The sequence below is a fragment of the Eumetopias jubatus genome, unplaced genomic scaffold (genome assembly GCF_037043125.1).
Source record: "Eumetopias jubatus isolate StellerSeaLion01/CBP00866 unplaced genomic scaffold, mEumJub1_p1.0 scaffold_10, whole genome shotgun sequence".
Taxonomy (NCBI): Eukaryota; Metazoa; Chordata; class Mammalia; order Carnivora; family Otariidae; genus Eumetopias; species Eumetopias jubatus.
Window position 1 is genome coordinate 77952499 of NW_028274816.1, and position 26024 is coordinate 77978522.

The 26024-nt window shown below is 56.0% G+C and overlaps 1 protein-coding gene across 1 annotated transcript; it reads right to left on the minus strand.

Moving 5' to 3' along the window:
* Positions 1-527: 527 nt before the first annotated feature.
* Positions 528-24748, minus strand: POLR2A (RNA polymerase II subunit A). Its single transcript, XM_028124873.2, has 29 exons — positions 24263-24748; positions 14848-14980; positions 14567-14703; positions 14299-14472; positions 13924-14205; positions 13510-13671; positions 13161-13381; positions 12872-13004; positions 12255-12379; positions 11949-12159; positions 10818-11027; positions 10563-10731; positions 10274-10368; positions 9934-10137; positions 9572-9794; positions 8986-9169; positions 8432-8603; positions 8233-8338; positions 7934-8139; positions 5342-5566; positions 4953-5199; positions 4594-4694; positions 3713-3817; positions 3448-3630; positions 3064-3267; positions 2704-2890; positions 2495-2608; positions 2187-2336; positions 528-2086 (listed from the first exon to the last, which is right to left on the minus strand). Exons 1-29 carry the CDS (start codon positions 24353-24355, stop codon positions 930-932), a joined length of 5913 nt encoding a protein of 1970 aa, XP_027980674.2. The 5' UTR covers positions 24356-24748; the 3' UTR covers positions 528-929.
* Between the last annotated feature and the right edge of the window lie 1276 nt (positions 24749-26024).

Below are 26024 nucleotides of genomic sequence, written 5' to 3' on the forward strand. Positions count from 1 at the left end.
AGAATGGAGAAAGCAGATAGGCAGAGTAACAGGAAACTAATGAAAGAAAATATGGAGTGGCCAAAAACAACAAATTATCCCCGAATCCTTTCACAGCTGCTTTCAAACATATTACAGAATCCAGAACCTTCTCGTTGTTGGTTTGACGCCAAAACAAGAACTGGTTAGAAGGGACTTGAGAAACGTGCAGGAAAAATACCAGAAGAAAATGTGCCTCCTGGTGGCGGCGTGAAGGGTGGTTACGTCTCTGCTTCTGCAGCACGTGGATCTTTCTGAACTTTTCCAAATCCCGTATGGTGATAAGAGGTTAAAAAGCTGTTATGTTCAACAGTGCCTTAACGAAGGGCAAGGGCCACCCCCGTGGGACCATAAAGCTGGTAGAAAGCAACACGTGGTATGTGGCAAGTTCTTGTTCAGAGAATAGAGCTGTCTGCTTTGGTTTGCCCGCCTCCCAGCAGGGGTCACTAACTAGGCAGGGGACAGCCTAGGTGTGCCTGCCCCCCAATTAAGCACTCCATGTGACACGCTTTTGGCCAAAATTAGTAAACTTTATTTAAACTTCAAAAAATAAAATAACAGACAAAAGGCAGCTTTAGCTTTGTTCTTCTCGAGGATCAGATATAACAACCCAGAGCAGGAACTACCCCTAAGAAGTTAAAATACCCTTTACCCCCAATCAAGCCACAGGCAAGGAGGGAGCCTCGATTTGGGGACAGGCCTGGGGCGGGTGGGGTAGGAAGGAGAACACCACAGCCAGGCGAGTGGGTTCTGAGACAACACGAGTGGAGAACAAGACAAGAAGCCCCAGTGGAAACGGGACCAGAACGTCAACGAGGAACTTTGTCACAGGCGCTATGTACAAGGGAGGCGGGCTGGGGGCCTGCGCCCCACAAGGGCACCACCTGGGCTGCCCCACGCCTCACGCACCCTCAGTTCTCCTCATCACTGTCGTCCGGGCTGATGGCCGGACTGGTGAGGCTGTAGGTGGGGCTGGTGGGGGAATAGCCAGGGGAAGTGGGGGAGTAGGTAGAGCCTTTGGGGGAGGTGGGCGAGTAGGTGGGGCTGGTGGGCGAGTACTTGGGGGAGGTGGGCGAGTAGGTGGGGCTGGTGGGCGAGTACTTCGGGGAGGTTGGGGTATAGACGGGAGAGGTTGGCGAATAAGTAGGAGACGTTGGGGAGTATTTTGGGGTGGTGGGTGAGTAGGTGGGGCTGGTGGGCGAGTACTTGGGGGAGGTGGGTGAGTATTTTGGGCTGGTGGGTGAGTACTTGGGGGAGGTCGGGGTGTACTCTGGGGAGCTGGGGCTGTAGGAGGGACTGGTGGGGGTGTACTTCGGCGAGGTTGGGCTGTAGCTGGGGGAGCTGGGGCTGTAGCTGGGGGAGCTCGGGGTATAGGTTGGAGACTGTGGTGTGTATCGTGGGCTTGATGGGGAGTAGCTTGGTGAGGTTGGGGAGTAGCTGGGTGAAGTTGGAGAGTAACTTGGAGAGGTCGGGCTATAGTTAGGGCTCGTGGGCGTGTAGTTGGGACTAGTCGGGGAGTAGCTGGGTGATGTCGGGCTATAGCTGGGTGACGTCGGGGTGTAATTGGGACTGGTTGGAGAATAGTTAGGGCTGGTTGGTGAGTAGCTCGGGGATGTCGGGGAGTAGCTTGGGGACGTGGGGGAGTAGCTTGGGGACGTGGGCGAGTAGCTGGGCGATGTGGGCGAGTAGCTGGGCGAGGTGGGCGAGTAGCTGGGAGAGGTGGGGGAGTAGCTGGGAGAGGTCGGGGAGTAGCTGGGAGAGGTCGGGGAGTAGCTGGGAGAAGTGGGCGAGTAGCTTGGGGAAGTCGGGGAGTAGCTGGGCGAGGTCGGGGAGTAGCTGGGCGAGGTCGGGGAGTAGCTGGGCGAGGTCGGAGAGTAGCTGGGCGAGGTCGGGGAGTAGCTGGGTGATGTGGGGCTGTAATTGGGACTAGTTGGAGAGTAGGAGGGCGAGGTGGGAGAGTAGGAGGGCGAGGTGGGGGAGTAGGAGGGACTCTGCGGGGTATAGCCCCCCGGGGAGCGAGGCTCATAGGCAGGTGAGGTCGGGGAGTAGCTAGGAGACATTGCACCACCTGTGGAAAAGAAGCCAGAAGGAGTTAAGTGGCGAAAAGTCACCCGAAGGGAGGGTCGGGGAGGAAAGAAACTTGGCCCCAACCGGCAGGGACAGCTCACCTGGTGAGGGGATGTACGGGCTGGAGGGGCCGGGGGAGCCCGGGGAGCCCGGCGTGGGAGACCACGCAGGCGAGTACCCAGGGCTGAAGCCACTGGCGTCGGAGGCGGCGCTGGGGGAGAAGCCGGCTGCCCCCGGGGTCATTCCGCTCCCTGTCAGGTGAGAGAAACAGGAGTCCAGGGCAGAGCCGGAGCCCAGCCCCGTCCGCAGAGCCACCCGGCCTCCCGCGCTCCGACCTGGCGCCACTTCAGCCCCGCAGCTCACCCGCCTCTGGCGACCTGGAGGGCCCTATTCTTGGGGCGTCACTCACCAACACTGGGCGACCAGGCGCCATAGGCTGGAGTTGCGCCCTGGTTCCAGGGCGTCATGGCCGGAGAAATCCCTCCCATGGGACTGGGCGCCGAGCCGAAGAACATGCCAGTAGCTGCAGAGAAGCAGGGGGACTCCTGAGCACCGCACCCGGGGGTCGCCCCCCCCATGCCCCCCTCAGGTCTGGGCAGCGGAGGCCCTGCTACTCACGTCCGGCGGCCCCCAAGCCGGGGATGTTGGTGGGGATCTCCATGCCGTACTTGCACTTCTCTGCGTCGAGCAGCAGGTCGAAGCAGCCGGTGCCGGCCGGGGCGAGCTGGCCCAACATGATGTTCTCCGACACCCCCTTCATGGGGTCGCTCTCTCCGTGGGCGGCTGCTTCCATCAGCACGTCCACCTGGACGACCGGATGGGCGGGGGGGCCCGTGAGACACCTCCACACCCCGAGCTCCGATGGGGCGAGGGTGGCGGCCGGGCCAGCACCCACCTTCACTCTGCCTCACCCCTTCCTCCTGCAGCGCTCCCTCATCCCACCCCCTCTCCTTCCACCCTGCCCGGGGCCATCCTTACCGTTTCCTCAAAGGAGCACTTCATGAGAGGGCCGGTATCCTGGCGGTTGACCCCATGTCGGGTGATGGCCATCAAGTGGCCACGACAGGTCATGGTGTCACACAGCAGAGCCAAGTGGCGGTAATTGACGTAGGAGCCGTCAAAGGAGATGACGTGGTACAGTTCCCGCTCCAGAGCCTTCCGCACAGCTTCGATGCCCAGCACCTGGCACAGGGGCGGGGGGGGGGGGGTCAGTGAGAGTCGGGGCAGCCCACGGCCAACAGAGGACTCGGGCTTGGAGAAATCCGAGTGAGCAAAGGCCGAGAGAGAGCACACGGGGCCACTGCTTGCCGGACATCTGGGGATCCGGGAAGAGAGCGGGGCAGTGGGGCTCTGGGGGCTCACCGTGAAGATCTCCACGATGTCATTGGACGTAGTGCGCACAGGGTCCACGTCCTTCTCGCTCAGCACCCGCATCAGGCTCACACCGTCCGTCTCCAGGATCCACTCCTGCAGGGCCTTGAACTCCCCATCCTCCGTGATGATGATCTTCTTCTTGTTGTCCGTCTGCGGCAGGTGCATGTACACCTGCAGGGGAGGGACGTGAGCTCGGCCAGTGGGGACAGGGGCGGCAGGGGGGGCTGCATCGCAGGGGGGTGGGCGGGCTGACCTTGCTGATCTGCTCGATGCCCTGCAGGGTCATATCGGTCAGCATGTTGGACTCGATGCAGCGCAGGAACACGTCGTCATCCATCTTGTCCACCACCTCCTCCTCCTGCGCGGAGAGCGAGGCCAGAGTCCTAGAACCCTCCTCTCGTCCCAGGCTCCCCCCGAACCACAGCCTCCCCAGGGACTGAACAGTCAACTCAGGCCCAGACTCTGCCCTCCTTGGTTCCTCTGACGTGACTTTTTATCACGTTCTTGCGATCCTGAGAAAAACCTAAGGGGAGGCACCAGCACCCCGCCGTCCCAACACGATTTCGGCGTGTGCGCTCGCCCGCTCCAAGGGCCGTGCCGGCGCCTGCAGCAGCCCCCCAGCTCACCCTGGCCCCGTGGGTACTGCCCAGGCCGCCGCTTTGGCCCCACCGGGCTCGCGTGAGGAGCTGTCCTCTGCTCTGTCGAGACCTGTCACGATTTGCAGATCTACTCTCTGAGGTTCAACACCAACCTCCGCGTTTTTATTTGTGCCCCAGGCACCCCATCTGTTGAGCACTTTCTCAGGAGCCATGCCCAGGAGTGGAGTCACTGGTCCAGCCCTGTCTCAGGGCCTGCGGCTGTCCCCCACCTTCTGCAGGATGCGCCAACTCTGCCCTCTGCCCTCAGGCGGGAGCCTCAGGGCGGGGGGGGGGGGCAGGGCCTCCCCCACTTCAACACCACCCATTGGGTCTACACGGCTGCTACCTCAGTTTTCAAATGTTTTTGCTGCTAGAAGTCTTGGAAATCACAGCCAGCCTCCATGACAAGGCTGCTTTTGCTCTAACGCCTCTGGTCGCAAACAAGGTCCCCAGCGTCCTACCGCCGACCGTTAGTCTCCTCTTGGGTCCCCTTTACCTCTTGCATCTTGTTTTCGTCACTGTTCATGATGCGGATTCGGAGCACCAGCTTCTCAGCGTTATCGTCGTTAAAGATGCAGTTCAAGTCATCGCCGAAACCTGGTGGGGAGAAGGGGCCATGAGAACAACGGCGACGGGACTCTCTTCTGGCTTCCCCTCCTCCTCCTCCCAGAATCCTCTAGAAGGAGGGCAACAGGGAGAAGGGAAAGGGAGGAGAGGAGAAGTGCATGACGCCCCGGAGCAGAGCAGGCCCATGGAAGCGGCAAGGGTGGGTGGCTCGCTGGGGACCGGCGGGCGGTGATGGGACAGACGGGGAGCCCCGGGCAGGACTCCCGAGCTGGGCCCTCCCGGCCTTACCGGCATTGATCTTCTCAGCAATCTGCTCCATGGTCAGCTTCCGGTCAGTCATGTGCTTCCGGTCCAGCTCCACCCGCAGAAGCCAGGGGGAGATCCGGGCCACGTCAAAGTCAGGCATCTCGTAGTAGACATTCACCCACTCCTGATCCTCTGCCACCACCGTGCTCTGGGGATTGGGGTCATAGTAGATGGCTGTGTTGGCGGTCACCTTCCTCAATGTCGTATGTTCCAGACGGCACAGAATGTCCTGGGACAAAGAGGGATTGGGGACACAGGCATGTGGGTGGCTCTAAAGGCCCTTCCAAACCCTCCTGTAGAGAGAATGCATTCAAGGGCCAGAGCTCTCCTCCTCTTCCTCCCACCAGGAAGCCCAGCCGCCCAGCCCCTACCTTGGCTCTCTCAGCATCTCGAGCGGACTGGCCCAGCAGGAAGACAGTAAGCGAAGGTGTCTTTGGCTTCTTGGAAATGTTGATGAGCTCCTTGAGGCGGGGCACACCCAGGGTCACATTCTTGGCAGACACACCAGCATAATGAAAGGTGTTCAAGGTCATCTGGGTGGCAGGTTCTCCAAGGGACTGTGCAGCCAGGGCGCCCACCATCTCCCCGGGATGGGCCTACGGAATAAGAAAAGCCGGCGTCAGAAAAAGCAAACACCTCCCTTCCAGTAAGTGACGACAAGGTGCAGTCAGGGCAGCGACACCGGCGTTGGGACGACTCAGATTCGCGCGCCCCTTCCTCTGCCTCAGTTTACACTCACACGTTTGCACCTGCTGTGCCGCACGCCCGGAAGGAGGCACTCGGCCATCTGAAATCCTACCTTCTAGAGTGGTGCTAAAGTTACAGGCTGAACTCTCATGTCGCCTCAGTGCTCCAAGTGGGGAGCTCCCTGAAATTTATTTTTACTGAGGCTACGACCACATGCCATCAAATCTAACCTTTCCATGAGAGTCCTAGGGTACGTGGCCTCTGCAGGCGGGCATCGCGGTCTTGCTATGGCTTGGCACCTCGTTACTTTTACCACAGAACATTCCTTTGTGTGGCTTTGGCAGTTTTGTTTACTCATCCATCAGCGGACGGACGTTTGGCTGTTTCCACAGCTTGGCTATTACGAACGATGGGGCTGTGGACGTCTGTGTGCCAAGTTTTCCTTGCACACGCTTTCCAGTCTCCGGCATATTCCTAGGAGAGCATTTGCTGGTTCAAATGGTACCTCTGTCTCCTCTTAAGAGGAACAGCAGGCCATGACCCCCAGGGACCCCCCAGTGGCCGCACCACTCGCAACAGTGGCCCAGCAGAGTGTCCACTGCTCCGTGGCCTTGCCCACAGCCTCTTTCCATACTAAACTTGAGGGCCACGAAGCAGTGGCTCAATGGGGCTTCAGCTCCATTTCCTGGGCGGCCAATGACACTGAGCAACTTTTCTCATGCGTTTACTGGTCACTTTCGTATTTTTGGGGGGAAATGTCTACTCAGGCCCTTAGACAGCCTTCTTTTCGTTATTGACTCGCAGCGGTCCTTTATGTATTCTTTACGCGTGGAATGACTCGCAAATCTTTCCTCCCATTCTGGGTTGTCTTCGGATGAAGCCCCATCTGTCTTGTTTTGTGCTCTTTAGCGCACGCTTTTGGTGTCATACTGAAGACTCCACTGTCTAATCAAAGATTATGAAGACTTACTCTTACGTTTTTTTCTAGAACCTTTTACAGCTTGAGCTTTTATATTTAGATCTCTAATGCATTTTGAAGTAATTCTTCCATACGATAAAAATCCAACTTCAATCTTTTGCAGGTGGATGTCCAGTTGTCCCAGCACTATTATTTTTTAAAGATTTACTTGAGAGAGAGAGACTGAGCACGCGCAGGGGAAGGGCAGAAGACATCTCAAGCAGACCCTCCTGCTGAGCGCGGAGACCAATGTGCGGCTCGATCTTATAACCCATGAGACCATGACCTGAGCCGAAACCAGGAGTTGGATGCTTAACAGACTGAGCCACCCAGGTGCCCCCCAGCACCACTGTTGAAAAAACTTATTTTCCCTTGTTCGATCGACTTGGCACCCTTGTCAGAAATACAATGACTGTAAACACGAGGGTTCAATTTCCAAGCCATCAACTCAAGTTCCACTCATCCTACGTGAGCACCACACTACCTTGAGAATGTAGCTCTACAGGGAGTTCTGAAATCGGGAAGTGTGAGTCCTCCAATCTTGTTCTTTTTCAAAACTGTCTGGCTATTCTGGGTCCCCTGCGTTTCCATATGAATTTTAGAATCAGCTTATAAATTTCTGCATAAAAAGGGAGCTGGGATTTGGCCGGAACAGTGTGGGGTCTGTAGATCACTTCAGGGATTATCGCCATTTAGCAACACAAACCTTGTAATCTGTGAACACAGGATGTCCTTCCGCTCGTTTAAGCCTCCTTTCTTTCAATCGTATTCTGTAGCATTCCCTAACGCATTTTAATTATTTAATTTATAAAACTGGACTTACATCACATGTATTCAGGGCCATGCCTATAATTACAATGCTTCTCTCTTTCCACTACCCTGTAAAAACCTCACTCAAACACAGTGATGGTCTATCCTAGTATCTCTAAATCTCTTTCCCGCTCACTCCAGTTCCTTACTGGAATTGGAGTTCAGTACACAGCAGGCACTTTAAGAAAATAGTGAATGACCCTCCTACCTCGTACCCCAGCCACGCAGCTTCTTTCCGGTACGACTGCCCGTTCTGGAGTAGTCACCCCATCTCTCCAAGGCCCAGTGTTTGCATCTGTGACATGGGGACACCCTGCTCGAGTCATCTCGAGCCCGCTAGGGATTAAAGGAGCATGAAGCCCCACGCATAGGACCCTGCACAGTGTGGCCTCTCCACGAGTGAGAGCCATTACCAGGCGACGGCAGACAGAGGCAGCCTGTGCTCAGAGCCCAGGCAAGTCGACAGGTCAAGGGAGAAAAGCAAGGCTGAGATGAGAACACCACTCACAATGGCCTGGTTGAACTTGGACTCGATCTCTCCGAGCAGCCAGTCAAAGGCCTCCCCGCTGAGCCGGAACTCCTCGGCCATGCGGCGGGAGCAGAGTGTGGAACGCAGGTGGATGTTAAAGAGAAGCGTGGCGTTCTCCTGAGCTTGCCGGCTCAGAGGGTCATCCCCGTTCACAATCACCAGCTTCTTGCTCAATTCCTTGACTCCTGGGGGCCAGAGGAGGTCAAGAGATGGTAGACCAGGGTCCAGCTCACTCTGGTCCCCCAGCCTGGCCCGGGGGTCCCCAAGAAGCTACTCACCCTCTACAACCTTGATGGGGTGCAGGTCGGAGGGCAGGCGGGGGTTGATGTGGAAGATTTTCTGAGCGTTCCAGATCATGCGCAGCAGGTTACAGGGGAGGACCACCTGAGGAGGGGCAGCAGGGGGTGGGGGTCACGAGTCGGGCACAGCCACGCACCGGCAGCAGCTCCCCGGCCCCGACTTCCTGCCCACACGCACCTTGCTGTCACCAGTTGGGAAGATGACCCTGAGCACCTCCCGGTCCTCACGCATCCGCTCAAATTCCCGCTCCAGCTCGTTCTGAATGTGCGCGTTGCTCAGCACGTCCTTCACCAGGTCTTCCTGCAGAGTGCGCCGCAGGGCCCTCTCGTTGGTGTAGTCGAAGCGGAACCTGCAGGCAGCAGGAGGGGACTTGTCAAGGGGCAGGTGGACACGCTCCCTGAGCTGCATGGCTTGCAGAACGGGGTTTTGGAGCCAAGCGTCTGGGGCAGAGAAATTCAAGGTCTAGGCCCCAGGACTGCCAACAGGACCTGAGCTCGGGCCAGCCCGCCTGACCTTGCTTGTACCGTCACTGGGGACAGGGTGGGCTGGGTCTCAGGTCTGCTCCCCCCGCAACGCAGCTGCTATCCCCAAGATCGGGAAAGGGCTCTAAGAAGTAAGGGTGACTGCAAGGCACGCTGTGGGCAAGCGGTCTCTCTGCCTGCAGGGAGAGGAGCCCTAGGAGGCTGGTCATGAGCCCCAAGGGCGAGAACCACCCGCCGCAGCCTCCTCACTTCTTCTCAAAAGCCTTGTTGGATGGCTTCAGGGTAGCCAGGTTCTGGAACTCGACGCTCTCGCCGGCCAGGCCGTCCTCACCATACCGTAGCTGCACCACTTGGTTGATGGAGTTGCGCACGGTGGCGTCGTACTTCACCATCACCGACTCCATGGACTTGATGAGTCGCCGCTGGATGTACCCTACAAGGAGGGGACTGGATATGGGCCCGAGGGCAGAAGGAGGACGCCGACGCCCAAAGAGCCTGATCTCAGGACAGCCTCGCCAGCCGCTCCGGGGCCTTCACCCAACCTGAACCTCAGAAGAGACAGCTAGCAGCCCCCTGGCCCCTGAAGCTGCCCCATGAAAGCCACGCCCACCACCAGCTGGAACCAGGGCCTAGAAGAGTCCCCCAGGAACCAGCCCCCAGGGGACAGGTCGCCAGAGAGACCTCGAGGCCCTGTCCCCCCGCACCAGGGAGCGCCAGCCCAGCTTCTGAGCTTCAGCTGCTATTCTTTCCGCAAGAGACAAAATCACTGGCCTGGGAACGGGAGGCTTTAGCCCAAGAACCCCCACTGCCTCCCTGGGGGCCCCAAAGGCCTCACCAGTCTCGGCAGTCTTGACGGCCGTGTCAATGAGGCCCTCGCGACCCCCCATGGCGTGGAAGAAGAACTCGGTGGGCGTGAGGCCGGCCAGGTAGGAGTTCTCCACAAAACCTCGGCTCTCGGGCCCATAGTCGTCCTTGATGAAATGAGGCAGGGTCCGGTGCTTGAATCCAAACGGGATCCGTTTCCCTTCCACGTTCTGCTGCCCGACGACAGCAATAACCTGGGGACCGAAAAGTGGGGTGCACCAGACTCCCTTTGCATTAGCAGTCAGCGTTCCCAGCACGTTCCCCTCAGACACCCCTTCCCCCGTGTTCCCGGCCTTCTCTGCAGCCCACATCTGGAAGGACCGGGCTCCGCACCTGGGAGATGTTGATCTTGGAGCCTTTGGCCCCAGACACCACCATGGACTTGAAGTTGTTGTACTCAGACAGGGACTTCTGGGCAGAGGAACCGGTCTTGTCTCGGGCGTCGTTGAGAATGCGGTTTACCTGGTTCTCAAAGGTCTGCCGCAGAGTGTTTCCCGGGGTGGGCTCCAGCTCATTGTTATGAGCCTTCTCGATAACCTGGGTGCAAGGGAAGCAGCAGCGCTCGGGGCCTGTTCTGCTCCCCCTTCCCTCACAACTGCTCTGCTGTCGCCGACATTCCCTTCAACGTCTCCGAGCACCTGTCACTCAGTCTTGGCCTGGCCTTCCCGCTCACCTCTATCACATCCTGCTTGGCCTTCTTAATGGTGTTCTGAATGTCCTGGTAGGTCTTAGAGTCAGCGATGGAGTCCCCAATGCCAATGGTATGACCTAGGGAAAGGAGAAACATCACCAACACCCTCTTTAGGCACCCCCAAACCCTGGAATGGAATCACAGCCAAGAGAACTGGCGGAGGGACCCCAAATCCAAGGAGAAACAATCAAAGGACGGAAGAAAAACGAGAACAGTAAGAAGAGGAAGAGTCAGGATTCAAGGAGTGAGCTCGCTACAGCCCTCCGCTCACCCTCGATGAGAAGCCAGTTGTTAATGACGGTCTGAATGTTGGAGTAGAAGAGGCGAGTGACATCATGACCCATCTCCAGGTAAGAGATGTGGACCAGCGAGCCAGCCGACGTGCCCAGAGACTTCTTACACAGGATGCCCATGATCAGCTCCCCGTTCTCCACCACCACCTGGGCACAAAGCACCCCACTCGAGGCCCGGGCGGTGGCGCCCCTGTCCAAACCCCGTCCCCACCCAGGCAGAGGCCAGGTCCTACCTTGGTGTCCCCGGGAGAGATGTGTTTGTAAGGACCGCTGTCCTCATCGTCAGGATGGGTGCTGTGGGTGCGGATGCAGTTGATGTGGCCTGGTATGATGAGGGAGAAGATCTGTTTGCCCGTCCACAGGGGCCGCGGCTTCAGGATGGCTGGCTGCGGCACCTTCCCATCCCACGTGGACAGGAACATCAGGAGGTTCATCACCTCCCCCTGCGAGAGGAAGAGCGACACCAGACTTCAGCACTGCAGGCCTCACTGGGGAAGGTCACGGGGCCACGGGGAAAGCCAGACTGGGGAGGCAGAGACGCCAGGTAAAGTGTTTTCCAAACTTTTAATTAAAAACTCATTATGACCGTGAGACTGGTCGTAATGAGTTTTTTCTTTTCTTGAACAAGAAATACAAATTACTTTTAACAATTACAAAAAAAGAGGCACCTGGGTGGCTCAGTCGCTTAACAGTCGGCCTTCAGCTCAGGTCATAATCCTAGGGTCCTAGGATCGAGCCCTGCATGGGGCTCCCTGCTCAGAGGGGAGCCTGCTTCTCCCTCTCCCACTCCCCCTGCTTGTGTTCCCTCTCTCGCTGTGACTCCGTCAAATAAATAAATTCTTTAAAAAAAAAATATTATGAAACGAGCAAAGATAAAGGTAGAAAAGAAAATCGTAAAAAAATCATTTTTTCCTTTCACCTTTACTTCCTATAAGTAGCTGAAATTACACGACATTCTAAAGAATTAAATGCGGAAGGGCGCCTGGGTGGCTCAGACGGTTAAGCGTCTGCCTTCGGCTTGGATCATGATCCCGGGGTCCTGGGATTGAGCCCCACATCGGGCTTCCTGCCGGGCGGGAAGCCTGCTTCTTTCCTTACTTGTACACTCTTTTTCAAAAAAATGAAATCTTTAAAAAAAAAAGAATTAAATAGAGAAAAAAAAACAAAATAAAATAAAATATCAAATGGGGAGCTAAAGCCCTAAGCTCTTTTTGGCCGCTGACCTTCCCAACTGCCTCCCTCTCCTGCCTCGCACACAGGTCAGCGTGTGGCAGGTTGAGGCAGACGTCGCTGCTCTTCCTACCCCCCCACCCCCGCCCCAGGCCGCACCTGCCGAGCCGGGCCCCCTCCCCAGGAGCACGCACCCGCTCCAGGAAGACATCTCTCTTCGTGAATTTGCGCACTGCCGTGAGCGTGTCCTGCACGATGCCCATGACAGGGCGGTTGCTCTGGGGGGTGACAATCATGCGCGGCACCATGGCCAGCTCCTGGATCTCTGCCCGCGTCTCCAGAGACTGCGGCAGGTGCAAGTTCATCTCATCTCCGTCAAAGTCTGCGTTGTACGGAGTTGTCACACTGCAGAGACCAAGAGGCCGGGCTCAGGTTGCCTCCACAAGGAAGCATCAGGGAGCCGCCCGGCCGCACCCGCCTCCCTCGGCCGGGGCACCAACCTCAGATTTAAACGAAAAGTAGACCAGGGGAGGATGCGGACCCGGTGCCCCATCATAGACATTTTGTGCAAAGTCGGCTGGCGATTGAAGATGACGATGTCGCCGTCGCACATGTGCCGTTCCACCTAGGGAGGAAGGCGACAGATTCGGAGGAGGGAGCTTACTAAGAAGGAAAGGCCGGTGGGCCTGAAACGCTCTGCAGGTGCAAACAAACCGATGGAAGGGTAGGATTTCATGGAGAACACGTATCATCTACCCCTTCGGGCCAGACATCAGGAGAGGACAAGGCGCAGCACCCACCGGCCTCAGAGACCTCCGTGGCGGGAGAAAACCCAGAGACTGTGCGTGAAGCCTTCCGCTCTGTTCCTCCCTGGATCTCCCTTCCCTGCCGTGTAAAGCCGGTGTCCAGGTTGCTGCCCTTGGGTTAGTGCAACCCTGCCCCCCACTGGATGCCCGTGGCCAGCAGCCACAGCTTGCCGAGGACGGCAGTGGCCTTTTAGAGACACCCCAGGCCTGGACCCTGACGAACAGGACAGTCTCAGAGGACCCCTGCAGCCGGCCCCCGCTCCAGAGCCTCCTGCTCGGGGCAGGGAGAGAGGCCCTAGCCTGCTACGTGCCTTGTAGCCGGTCTGCAAGTGAAGATCACTGGGCTTGGGGTGGAAACGCAGGTCGATACGATCGCCATTGTCCCGGATGATATACTTGGCCCCTGGGTACTGGCTGTTTCCCCTGCGCACCAGCTCCTGGAGCCTGGGGAGGGCAGAGGTGCGGTGAGCACAGGCCTCCCGGAAGCCCTCTTGCCACCCTCACCCCAGAGGCCCAGGTGGAAGCGCTCTCAGCCCCAGCTCCAAGCCTGTGCCCTCACGTGCCCACCCCCCCAGGCAGAGCTCCTGAGGCCAAGCCCACCTGTCAATGTTGAAGGGCGTGACGATCTCCGCAAAGGTCATGTTGGCGGCGATGGAGCGAGGCACGCCGACCTGGTCGATGGAGAGGTTGGGGTCGGGGGTGATGACGGTGCGGGCCGAAAAGTCCACCCGCTTGCCCATCAGGTTTCCTCGGACCCGGCCTTCCTTGCCCTTCAGCCGCTGCTTCAGGGACTTGAGGGGGCGCCCAGACTTCTGCATGGCCTGTGAGGAAACATGGGGTGGGGGGCACCCCACGGTCAGCACGGGCCCCTGCTCCAGAGCTCGGAGGCCTGCCACGGGCCCCCAGCCCCCTTCCGCTCCGGTACAGGGCCGGCGGCATGCGGACTCACGCGGGGCAAGCCAGGCAGCTCATTGTCCACCATGGTGGCCACATGGAACTGGAGAAGCTTCACGTCCTCGGCAATGACGTGGGCCGCCGCGCCGTTCTGCTCATTGCGCCGCAGCTGATTGTTGATCTTCACGATGTCCGCCAGCTTGTGAGTCAGGTCATCCTGTGGCAGGAAGTCCGCACGGTCAGAGGCCGGCCACCACTGGGTGATCGGCGCCTGCCAAGCAGGCCTGGTCTCTCACCTCCCACACACGGAAGCACCTCCGTGATCTTCAACTAAGTCAAGGGCCTCCACCAAGGCCACACGGCTGCTAGGTGGAACGGTGACACAGGCACCCGCGCTCCAGCCCCGGGAGCTCCCTCCCCTCCGACAGCCAGCCACCCCGCGTACAGGCAGGGGCCAGGGGCCGCTGACCTGGTTGCGGGCAGAGCCCTGCATCACCACGGCAGGCCGCACAGAGAGCGGGGGCACGGGCAGCACAGTGACGATCATCCACTCGGGCCGCGCGTACCGGGGCTCCATGCCCAGCACGAAACACTCCTCATCAGAGATGCGCTTGAAGATCTCGTGCACTCGCTCAGGACTCAGCAGGATCTTCTTCTCCTGGGAGTCCTCATTGACGTGCTTCCACTCCGCGTACAGCTCCAGGCCCGAGCGCCGGATGCGGGGCTGGTACCGCCCACAGCCGCCATGGCCCTTCCGGAGACAGAGGGGCCGTCAGAACCCGGGGACCCCGCCCACCCTGCCGCCGGCCCCCCCCCACCCCCCCCCGCAGTACGGGTCGGCTACCTTCTCTTTGGTCAAATCCTCGTCGCCCTCCGGCTGCTCCACTCCGAACTTGTTGTCCATCTCCTCCCCACCCTCGCAGATGTTCTTGCCCTTGCACAGGTCGTACACGTGTGTCAGCCGCTTCTTGGGCTGCCCCTTTGACTTGGCCAGGATGTCCTTGATTTTTGGGTTGTTCTGGAGATAGAGCAAAGCAGGGTCAGGTGGCCCGCTCCTCCGTCGCCCCCAACGAAGGTGCCCCTCCCTCAGGCCAGGGCCCACGCCCACTCACAGAGTCCACGAGCAGCTTGGAGCAGAAGAAGCAGACGCAGCGCAACACTTTCATGGTCTTCACTAGGAAGCCCACGTGAAACACAGGTTTGGCCAGCTCAATGTGGCCGAAGTGGCCAGGACACTCTGTCATATTTCCTGCAGGGGGACACACCTCACACATCGACCCAGCTCGCAACTCAGAGCCTAGGTCCCCAGAGGTCCGCCCCCAGGCCTGGTGTTCAAGCACCCAAGCCCCCCTCGCTACCATGGGGACCCTGTGCCAGCCCCCCCAGCACTCACCTGCACAGGTCTGGCAGCGGCCGGTCCGCTCGATCACACCCTGCCTTGGGTCCATCAGCCCCCCAAGCTTGGGGCGGCCCCCCTCCGTCGTCTCGGGGTATTTGATGCCGCCCTCGGTCACAGACATCCGTTTCTACAGAAAAAAAGGCCAATAACGACTAAATAGGGTTTCTAGCTTCCAGCCTTCACATACGAAGGCCTCAAAGGGGCACAGCGCGGGAGTGGGTCCGCTGTGAGAGTGCTGGCACCGAGTATCGGGGGTCCTACTTCCTATCCTGGCGGGAAAGGCACTCAGACTTGCATGCGGCCGACCCTGACCTCTATACAAGCCACCTGCCTCTTGGACTCAAATCCACACGCCCCTCTGGGTCAATCTAGGTCACAGACATCCACAGGACTTAACCACAAAAAGCAGCAAGTTGTTTCAAGGGAAAAAAAAAAAAAATCAATGCCTTGCTTCTTCCAAGGCTGATCAGGCCCCGACTCTGGTCCCTGGCAGGGGACGGTGCTGCAGCCCACCAAGACACACCTGGTCCCCTAGCTTCAGCTCCTCAAGCCTGCCAGTTTGCCCCCATCCCCGTCACCTCCTCCTTCCCGAGGGCCCAGCAGCCAGAGCCCATCCTTGCTCAGATGGAAATCCCAGGATAAGATGAGGGAGGCAGATGCTGGAGCAGAAGGGCACCCCAGAGCCCCAGGACATGGAGGCAGAACTGAAGGTGGAATCCAGACTTGAGGGACCCCCTGGGGGAGGGAGCGGGAGACCGAGGAGCTCAGAAGCAGGTATGGGCGAGACGTGAGCTGAGAAAACCTTTAGTTTTCGCACTGAAAACCAAAGACTTTGGCATTAGCTGGGTCTGACCCACTAAATTTCCAGAGGGAGGAACTTAAAACTTAATACAAGCTTTGACCAGTGTGTCACCTTCATGCCGGGCGCCAACCGCACTCCGTGCACCTTGTTTCTCTAAGCCGATCCACTCACCTTCTAGGAATGAGGTCCTGTTGCTCAGGACCTTCCTGTGTGAAGTGACTTGTCCAAGGCCTCCACCTCGGGGAGCCAGCAGGACTCAAACCCAACCCTCTCTGGGCCCAACACACACCCATCCCGCTGTTCTCAGCTGCAGCATAGACACAACCCTTGCAACCCTGGGACTCGGCTGCTGGGTGCCCGGTGCAGCGCTAGCTGATTCATCTGCTCTTCACAGTTAACTGATAAAATACGCATCACTGTGCCCATTTCACAGATGACGACACCAGAGGCCCAAAGACAGGCAGCTAGAAAGCAGCAGAGCCAGGATCGCGGGTGCGCTGTTTCCACAGCATCACACAAAGGGAAGGGAGCTCCAATCAGCGCTCTGCAGGCATCCGCTTCCCTCTGCCCTGAAACCACTCCCCACAGACCAAGGAGGAGCAGCGCTCTGCCAAATCCCGCAGACCACCCCAGTGTGAGCCTGTCCCAGTGTGAGCCTGCCCCAGGGTGAGCCCTTCCCAGTCTGAGCCCGTGGGCCTGAGACACACAGTGGACGGGCCACTGCACCAAAGCTCTGCCCTTCCACTTTATCTCCTCCTTGGCTCTTCTGCCTCCGTCCATCCGCTCCTCAGAGTCCGCTCCGCCCCTGGGTTTTAGCTCATCCACACCCTGGAGGCAGTCCCCTGATGCTCACTCTCTATCCCGAAGATGCCCGAATCTTTGCCTCCAGGCCTCCCCTTTCTTCTGAACTTTGGATTCACGTATTTTTATTTTTTTAAGATTTTTATTTATTTATTTGACAGAGAGAGACACAGCAAGAGAGGGAACACAAGCAGGGGGAGTGGCAGAGGGAGAAGCAGGCTTCCCGCCAAGCGGGGAGCCTGATGCGGGGCTCGATCCCAGGACCTTGGGATCATGACCTGAGCCGAAGGCAGACGCTTAACGACTGAGCCACCCAGGCGCCCCTGGATTCACGTATTAAACTATCTACTGAATCAAGGGGCACCCGGGTGGCTCCCCTGATTGAGCGTCTACCTTCGTCTCAGGTAGTGATCTCAGAGTCCTGGGATGGAGCCCTGCATTGTTCTCCCTGCTAGGCGGGGAGTGTGCTTCTCTCTGTCACCACCTGCTTGTGCTCTCTCTCTGACAAATAAACCAGTTAACTGAGCGTGGGCTGGAGCCAGAGACCTCTGGTCTGCAATCCTGGTTATTTCACATACGAACTGTGTAACCTCGTGTACCTGCTTAAGCTCAGGACACGACAGGTGCTCAGGAACAACACCCACCCAGCCCCCCGCACTGGCTGTTTGTGCCTCCTCAACAGTCTCTGAGCCTTGCCCATCTTCTCCATGCCTCCAACCACTGCCTCAGGGCCAGGCCTTTCCTCGGGGGCTCACATCAGGGCGCTCTTTGGGTAGCCAGCCTGTCTCTCTCCCACCCATCCACATAGCTGGGGTGCTCTTTCTAAAATGGAAATCTAATCTTCGTACCCTCTTGCGCTCAGAATGACGTCCAAACTCAGGAGGACAGCTTACAAAAAGGGTTTTAGGACGTTTCCACTTTCCTTTCTTTTTTCACATCAGTAACGGAATCCCCTGTGGTCCCCCATCACCGGGTCTTCGTATGTGCTCTTAGCTCCGTCTGCAAGGCCCTTCCCCACAAAGGCTAGCTGCTGTTTAAAGACTCAGCTCAGGCACTGCTTCTTCCAGAAAGCGTTTCCAGAGCCTCCTCTGTGCTTCCATAACCCCTCTATCACAGCACATCTCACAGTGCAATGAAATCATCTATTGGGGGTTCCATCTTCCCCAAAGATTATAAGCATCTCTCGGCAGACAGCATTTCTCTATCGTCCTGGGTCCCATGGCTGCTGCTGAATGTTTGTTAGACTGAACTCAACTGCTTAGGGCCCTTGGCTGCAGGGAAGTGCCATCAAAGACCTCGGAAAAAAGAGAGAAGGCTGTCCCCTGCCAGTCAGGCCAGTAATCCCCCCATAATGGACTGACTAGCCACTGCTGAGTAGAAACCAAATGGTCTCTTGATGCAAGAGGTTCTGAACACCCACAGGCTCATCAGGACGACCTGATGAAGTCTCAGGAAGACAGGGCCGGGGGTGACTGAATGCACAAAGCCAGCATCCCATCAGCGGCATCGTGTCTTCTGAGAAACACGAAAGGCTTTGCTCCCCTTGACTGAAACACAGGAAGGCAGAAGCAAGCCTGAATCTGGCTGCCAGAAAGGTCACTAGAGAGGGAGCTGGGGGAAATCATGCTCAAAACCGTGCACCTCCCTGGGCTCCAAGTCCATGCTCACCAAACCACCCACCTGCTAAGGACTATTCTGCTTCCAGGTATTGAGATAGGTCCCGGGGCTGTCCCGGAATGTTCTGGACTATCTTCCTACCACAAGGTAACAAACTGTCATTTTGGATTATATACAAACTACGTTAGTCCCCAACCCTTCCTCCAAACACTGGTTCTCACCACCCACTCAGTAAGGGTTAGGCTCCCAAGGGGGTGGCTGGTCCCAAGGGGTGCCCCTGAGGCTACAGAACAGAAGCCTGCTGTAAATTCTCAGTAAATACTAGTTTTCTTCAGGGGCACCTGGCTGGTTCAGGGGTGGAGCATGCGACTTGGCCTTGGGGTTTGAGTTCAAGCCACACGCTGGGTGTAGAGATTACTTAAGAATAACATCTTAAAAAAACAAAAACCTGGGGCACCTGGGTGGCTCAGATGGTTAAGCGTCTGCCTTCGACTCAGTTCATGATCCCAGGGTCTTGGGATGGAGCCCCAGTCGGGCTTCTGGCTCAGCGGGGAGCCTGCTTCTCCCTCTCCCTCTGCTTCTCCCCCTGCTCATGCTCTCTCTCTCTATCTCTGTGTCTCAAATGAATAAATAGAATCTTAAAAACAACAACAACTCTTGGGGCACCTGGGTGGCTCAGTCGGTTAAGCATCTGCCTTCGGCTCAGGTCATGATCTCAGGGTCCTGGGATAGAGCCCCACTTCAAGCTCCCTGCTCAGTGGGGAATCTGCTTCTCCCTCTGCCTCTACCCTATGCGTGCGCACTCTCTCTCTCTAATAAATAAATAATCAAAAACACCTTTTTTTCTCTGCCTTTAGAAAAACATACATGGTCCTTGGAACTGGGCTTCAACCCACTCTTACGGATGCAGGCCCACATTCTGCTTCCACCCCCCCATTTATGCTCCAACTGCAAGAGAGCTCTCAAAGTTCCTTCACACGCCCCCCTTTCCGGGAAACTTTACATTCTTTAAGTCCCAATTCAAATGTCACCTCTCTGCAATGGCCACGGAGGGCCTCCCTAGCCTCATCCCACACTCCGGCAGGGTTCTCAGCCCCACTGTCATTACCTGTTTACTCATCTGTCTCTCCCATTGGATTGCAATCCTTTTTTTTTTCTCAAATGTCTAGTACTTTTCTAGGTGGAAATTTATTTATTTATTTTTTAAGATTTTATTTACTTGACAGAGACACAAGGAGAGAGGGAAGGATCAGGTTTCATTTCACTTTGTGTCAGTGCCTACCACAGCACCAGTAAACACTTGCTGCATGTGCAGGAAATCCCTCCCTTGATTACATATAATCCGAAGACAAGAATAAGCGTCTGATCCACTGATATAGCACACATCTATAAGCATATTACTGTTTTAAATCCTTCTTGGAATGAACTGGGGTATAAATAAATAAAATGATGTTTTTCATGGTACACAGTTGTTTTTAACGAACAGGGGTCAACCTCTCCAAGTGTCACTGAGCTCTCATCTCTGCTGGCTTTGTACCAGCTTTGCATAAAGCCCGAGCACCAACCCTCCTTGCTTCCTCTCCCTCAGTACTCTGCAACTTCCAAACCCACTACAACGGCCAAGGCAACAGCTCCATCTCGCAGCTAATTCCAAGAGCCCTCAGTACCTCGACACACACCCCTCCCCAAGACTTCTGGAAAACATTCTACTCTTAAATACCATCTGTTCCACAAGAGGCCCGTTACCCTCCAATCCTCCTACCCAATGCGGAACTACCTGTTATTCCCTCAAGACACAGGAGCACTATACCAACTGCAAGCAATGCAGGGCAAAATCAAAGCCCCCTATCCCCCTGCACACCGGAGATGGCCTCTATTTTGTGAACAGCCAGGCTTCCACACGTTTTATAAAATGCAAACACCTTTTATTTTTACATCAACAGGGTCTCACTCTGCATTCTGGTCAGTAACTTATTTCTCAGAACCCTGAACTTCATCAGTTCACAGGGCTCTTAGTCACTGCATCAGCAACTTTTGCAGCACTCCCTGGGCCCAAAGAGACCCCCTTAGTAAGTACCCAGGGCCGGGGCGCCTGGGTGGCTCAGTCGTTAAGCGTCTGCCTTTGGCTCAGGTCATGATCCCAGGGTTCTGGGATCGAGCCCTGCATCGGGCTCCCTGCTCTGCGGAAAAGTCTGCTTCTCCCTCTCCCACTCCCCCTGCCTGTGTTCCCTCTCTGTGTCTCTCTGTCAAATAAATAAAAATCTTTAAAAAAAAAATTAAAAGAAAAAAGTACCCAGGGCCAAACAACTTAATAAATACCTATGTCCTACCAACTTCATAGCCATTTAAAAAAACACACATAAATGAAAAAGATTCCAATATATTAAAAAAATTTTTTTTTAAGATTTTATTTATTTATTTGAGAGAGAGTGAGTGAGAGACAGAGAGCACGAGAGGGAAGAGGGTCAGAGGGAGAAGCAGACTCCCCGCTGAGCAGGGAGCCCGATGTGGGACTCGATCCTGGGACTCCAGGATCATGACCTGAGCCGAAGGCAGTCGCTTAACCAACTGAGCCACCCAGGTGCCCCCCCCCCAAATTTTTTTTTTTTAATTTCCCAAATAACCACAATGACGTACTTCTGACACCTGTCGGGCCCTGTACAACCTGGCAGATCTTGGGATCAGACTGGACAGCACCACCCTTCTTTCTTGCTCTACGTTTTTTTTTTTTTTTTTTTAAGATTTTATTTATGAGAGAGAGAGAGAGAGAGAGAGAGAGGCAGGCAGAGGGAGAAGCAGGCTCCTTGCAGATGTGGGACTCAATCCCAGGACCCTGGGATCATGACCTGAGCCAAAGGCAGACGCTTAACCGACTGAGCCACCCAGGCGTCCCACGTTGATTTTTTTTGGCCTGTATTTGGTAACTGCTAAAAACCCAGCTTCCCCAAGATATGACGTCACTGAAAGGGATTTGGCGCCATCTAATGTTGAAAGGCAACTACCAGGAACTCCTAGTTCCCAGGACATCAGACGCACAGCTGATCTTCTGGTACTTCTCTTGGAAATTTAAAACCTCTCCCTGGGCCCCTGAGAGCTTGCCGCCAGTGGCTCAGCAGAGTCTGGGAACAGGGGATTTAGTCTGCTGGGAAGATCTTGTTCTAGTCCAAGAACACACCCCGAGTGAGCTCCATAGAATTCCTATTAGCAAGTATGTAGGCAATTTATAATTTCAAACAACATCATTTCCAAACAATGTTGTGATAAAAACCCTTCTACACGTATTTTTGTGTCCTTTCCAATTACTTCATTCACTCATTAATTTAACTCATTCTCATTACACCACGATTATATTGCCAGGCACACTCTGAGATGCTGGAATTATAGAGGTGAATACAGGGTCCCTCATGAAATTTACATTCTCCTGAGGGAGCAAGAAACAGAAAAACGAATCCTTTCAGAGAGTGGCAAGCTACGCAGTAAAATAAAGTCAAGACCAGGGTTAGAGGTCACCCTGCTGGCTCAGTCAGAAGAGCATGCAACTGCTGATCTCTGGGTTGTAAGTTCGAGCCCACATGGGGTGCAGAGATTACTTAAAGACCAGGGGTTAGAGGATGCAGTGGGGACGCTATTTAAACAGAGTGGTCAGGAAAGCTGTCTCAACAATATGACACCTGAACAGAGAATATATGGATGTACAGGAATAAGCCTGGGTAGGCCTAGGCAATGTTGTTCTAATGCAGCAGGAGCAGTGAATAATCAAATCCTTGAGGCAGGAATGAACTCGGAGTGTTGGAAGAACAGGCAGGTCAGTGTGGTTAAAGAAGACCCAAAGGGGAGTTTGGTAATGAGCTGGAGAGGTGGGCGGGGGCCAGATAAGCCAGGACCTCAATACAGTTCAGAGTAAGCAGTCTGGATCCTCCGGAAGGGAGTCCATGCAGGGGAGAGACATGATGAAAAGAGCTCCCCAGCTGCTCGGCAAACTGCGGCAGGAACCGTAGGGGTAGGGCCACTACAGTATTCCATGGGAAAGGTGGGACATGTTGGTCCAGATGGAGATGGTCATAAATGGCCGGATTCCAGGCACACTTTGAAAGGCAGAGCAGACAGACTGGCAGATGGACCAAGTGCAAGTTGTGAGGAGAAGAATCAAAGATGGCTTTTAGGTTTTTGGCCTGAGTTTAAGTGGATGCATGGTATGGCCACTGTGTGCTTGCTGAACCAGACAAGACCTGCGGAAGGGCATGCTCGAGAGCAGAAATTCAGAGTTTTTTATTTAAGGATAAAATTTCAGAACTGGTAACACTGGACCAAGGAATACGCACCAAACAACTGATAAAACTGTCAAGACTGTCCTCCAAAAGGGCTCTTCTACCAACAATGTATAAGCATGCCTATTTCCCAATACTTTTGCCAGCAGAGAAAAATCAGATAAAGGAAAAAAAACTTTAATTTGCACGTTTTTATTAGTAAACTGAGTATTTTTTATTGGCCATTTGTACTACTTCTGTGAGCTGCTTATTTGTATCCTTTATTTGTCTAGCAGGTGTGTGCTTTTCTTACTGATTTATAAGTGTTCCTTATATATTAAGGAACCTAGCCTTGACTATCACAGTGCAAATACTGTTTCCCGATCTGTTTTTTAGACGTCCACCCTGCCTCTGATAAAGAGAAGTGGCTCTTATTTTCATATAGTGAAATGTGCCCTGCTCTTCCTCGTACATGAAATGCTGGGGCGTCTGACTGGCTCAGTCAGAGGGGCACGTGGCTCTTGATCTCGGTGTTGTGAGTTTGGGCCCCATGTTATGGTGCAGAGATTTAAAATCTTAAAAGAAAAAAATGCTTGGCTCAGTGCCTAGCACACGATAGGCATTCAGTAAAATTTACCTGTAATTCATTCATTACCATGAAGGGGTTCTGCCCCTGGAATCAGCCCCCCCAAGCCTTCTAGATTTCGCTGGTGCTTTCCAGTTTTGCTTTTTAGATTTAAAGCTTAACTCCACCCAGAATTTATTCTTTGGTATGCTGTGAGCTTACGAGGTTCTAACTCCTGACATAACTTTCACGCAGCTGTGCCTTATCCTCCAGCAAAACTGTCTCCATCCACGAAGATGGCCATTCAACACCATTCTCTCCAGCCACTTGGCTCCCTCCGGTTCACTCCACAAAGGAGTCCAAGTCACCAACAGCTCTCCCCCAGAACCACCCTCCTCCCAGATCTCTCCCACTCTCTTCCTTAGCCCTCCCCCGCAATTGGCTCTTCACAGGGCAACCAAAGTACTAGTAGTTTGCGGTCTTTTTTTTTTTTTTTTTTAATGTAAATTTGATGTCACTCTTTGGCTTATAATTCTCCAAAGGCTTCCTATTAAAAACAGAATTAAACTCAGATTCCTTACCATGACTTACAACATCCCCCCTGGGCCTGCCCAGTCTCGTGCTTCTCCAGCCCATTTCGATAACTCTCCTCACCCGTCTGAACCCGAGTCACACTGGCACTTCTTCCAGCCCCTGGGACATACCAAGTTCATGGCTCCCTCAGGCCCTTTGTACCTGCTGTTTCCTCCGTCTGAAAAGCTCTTGTTCGAAGATCTGTGGCCCAGAGGCCTGGCTGCCTCCTCTTCATCCAGGTAATGTCACCTCCCCAGAGCGGGCTTCTCGGACCCTGACATCGCCCCGCCCACAGGAGCCTCGCACCTCGCACCTCGGTAACTCCCCTTCGCTCCATTCAAAGCACTTGCCATGAACCGAACTGTCTTCTTTGCTCCTTTATTTGTACGTTTACTGTCTGCCTCCCCTGCCCCTCCCTTGCCACGGACAGTGCCCACAGGAGGCAGAGTCCTCCTGCGTCTCGTCCAGCTCTGCAACCCTGGCGTCTGCCGTGTCTACCACACAGCAGGCGTTCAATGAGTAGTTGTGGAAGGGGGAGGGGGGATAAGGAATCTGGGGTCTCGCTTCGCAGCCGCACTTGCAAAGCGCCCCCCCATACACCCCCAGGATTCATCCGCTCTTGTTCGGCGTCGGTGCCCCGATCTCCCCCCACCCCCGGCTGCGGCCCGGTCCCCGGCCCGGACACAGCGCCGAGCTCGCTCACACCCTCGCGACACTCGGCTCCGGCGGCCCGTCACCCTGGCGGCCACGGTCGGGCCCCGCCGGCGCCGCGGCAGGGAGCAGAGGGAGGGCAGGGCCGCTTACCAGTTCATCCGGACTGAGGACTCCGAACTGCACTCGCTTGATGGTGCGCAGCGGGCATGCGCTGTCCCCGGAGGGGGGGCCACCCCCGTGCATCGCGGAGGCCGGCGCGCTGCGCAGGCGCAAACCTCTCTACAAAAACCCTGCGCCGCCTCCGCCTAGGTGCTCAGACCCCGTCGGGGCGGCCACCGGGAAGGACCTCCCCGAGTTGGGAGGAAAAAGCCGGAGGAGGGAAAGGTGGGGGAGGGAAGGAGGCGGGGAAGTGAAAAAGGAGCGAAAGGAGCTCTCCTCCCCCTTTCCGGAGATTTTCCGTCTCCCAAAAAGGAAAAAAAAGAAGGGGGGGTAAGGAAAAGGTTTCGGGGGGGAGGAAGAAGAAAAAGGGTAACGAATAAATAAGTAACCAGACTCCTGAACGGCAGAGGTTACGGCAGTTTGTCTCTCCCCCTTCCGGGAGCCGCCTTCTTCTCCAACCGTCCCGGCCGCGCTCTCGGCGCTTCTGAGGAGAGAACTGGCCGAATGACGCCCTTTATAGATTCGCCCCTGCATCCCCGCCCCTTCCTTTCCCGCCCTCCCTTGCGCTACGGGGTCGCCTGCGCCGGCCTGCACGGAGCGCGCGCTCGAGTCGTTGGTCGGCCCTCCCCGGCTCCCTGGTTGGACGACCTTTAGAAGTGACGCGGGGGAGGGGAACGTGTTTGACCCCGCCGCCTCCCCTCTCTGCTCCCTCCCGCCCCGAGATGTAAGGTTTGAAGGACCGAGGGGAAATACAGGCCGCTTTTATTCTAGTTTGGACCGTGCTTTCGTCTTCAGCAAAAGTCTCCCATTAATATTCCCCCCCCTCCGCTGGGAAATGGTCTGTTCTGCGAATCTGTAATGAAGGAGGCGGGGCCGGTCGGATCCTCCCAAGAGGGTTCCCGGAGGGGGGAGCGCTGGGGCCGTCCTTGGTTATGAATATGCAGTAACCACGCTGAATATGCATGAGCCGATCAAGATGGCGAGGCAAATCGCTTGTCCGGAAGTAGCTGATGTTTGTCGAGCGGCCTCCTGGGACCGGTGGGCATCTGCGGGCCTCCAAGGGAGCGCTGTACGGAACTCTGGCCCTGGAGCCCCCGGCCCGAGCCGCTCGAAGAGGCCTCCGCTCAGGGAGCCTTCTCCGGAAGGAGGCTGGCCACTGTCCGGGAGAGATCACGGGACCGCGACAATCCAGGAAAAGCAGATTAGCCATGGGGCGGGACGTAGAAGTCCTGGGGGATTCAGGGTCAAGGCGTCTGAACGTTAGGAAATCCTACCCCCTTCTAGAATATTTCAGAAACAAGATTGGCGGGGGAGGGGGGAGAGGGGGGCAGGGATCCCAAGGGATTCTCCAATGAGAGCGGAGTAGGACTTTCCCTCTCCTTCCAAAGCAGAGATGACACCAACTGCACGGCCACATTCAGAGTGATCCTTGTTTGATGTCAATGTCACGTCACCACCGGGGCGGGGGGGGGGGCATAACCATGAGGAAAGGAAACCGTCTCTCAGGAGAAAAAGGCACACTCCCTTACCCCCACGGCTCGCTCTGTCCGTTTGCCCAAAAGCCGCCCAAACACTCCAGCCCCAATGCTCTTCTCTCTGCTGCTGAGGGAAAAATCCCCCCCCCCCCATGGCTCATGGCCCGCCTGCCTCTCAGCCCCTTTGGTTTGCTCCTCAGACCTTACTTACCCCGTAGTTATGCCCTGATCCCCAAGCCCCAGCCTAGACTCCTCTTATCTCAGTCCCCACGCTTGTT

Excerpts from the sequence above, each read along its gene's own strand:
- POLR2A (XM_028124873.2), bottom strand. The coding sequence starts at position 24,355 with ATGCACGGGGGTGGCCCCCCCTCCGGGGACAGCGCATGCCCGCTGCGC. Across the intron at positions 9,170-9,571 it reads CGTCAAGACTGCCGAGACTG|GGTACATCCAGCGGCGACTC; the intron begins GTGAGGCCTTTG and ends CCCTCCTTGTAG. Across the intron at positions 8,140-8,232 it reads CCCCATCAAGGTTGTAGAGG|GAGTCAAGGAATTGAGCAAG; the intron begins GTGAGTAGCTTC and ends TCTGGCCCCCAG.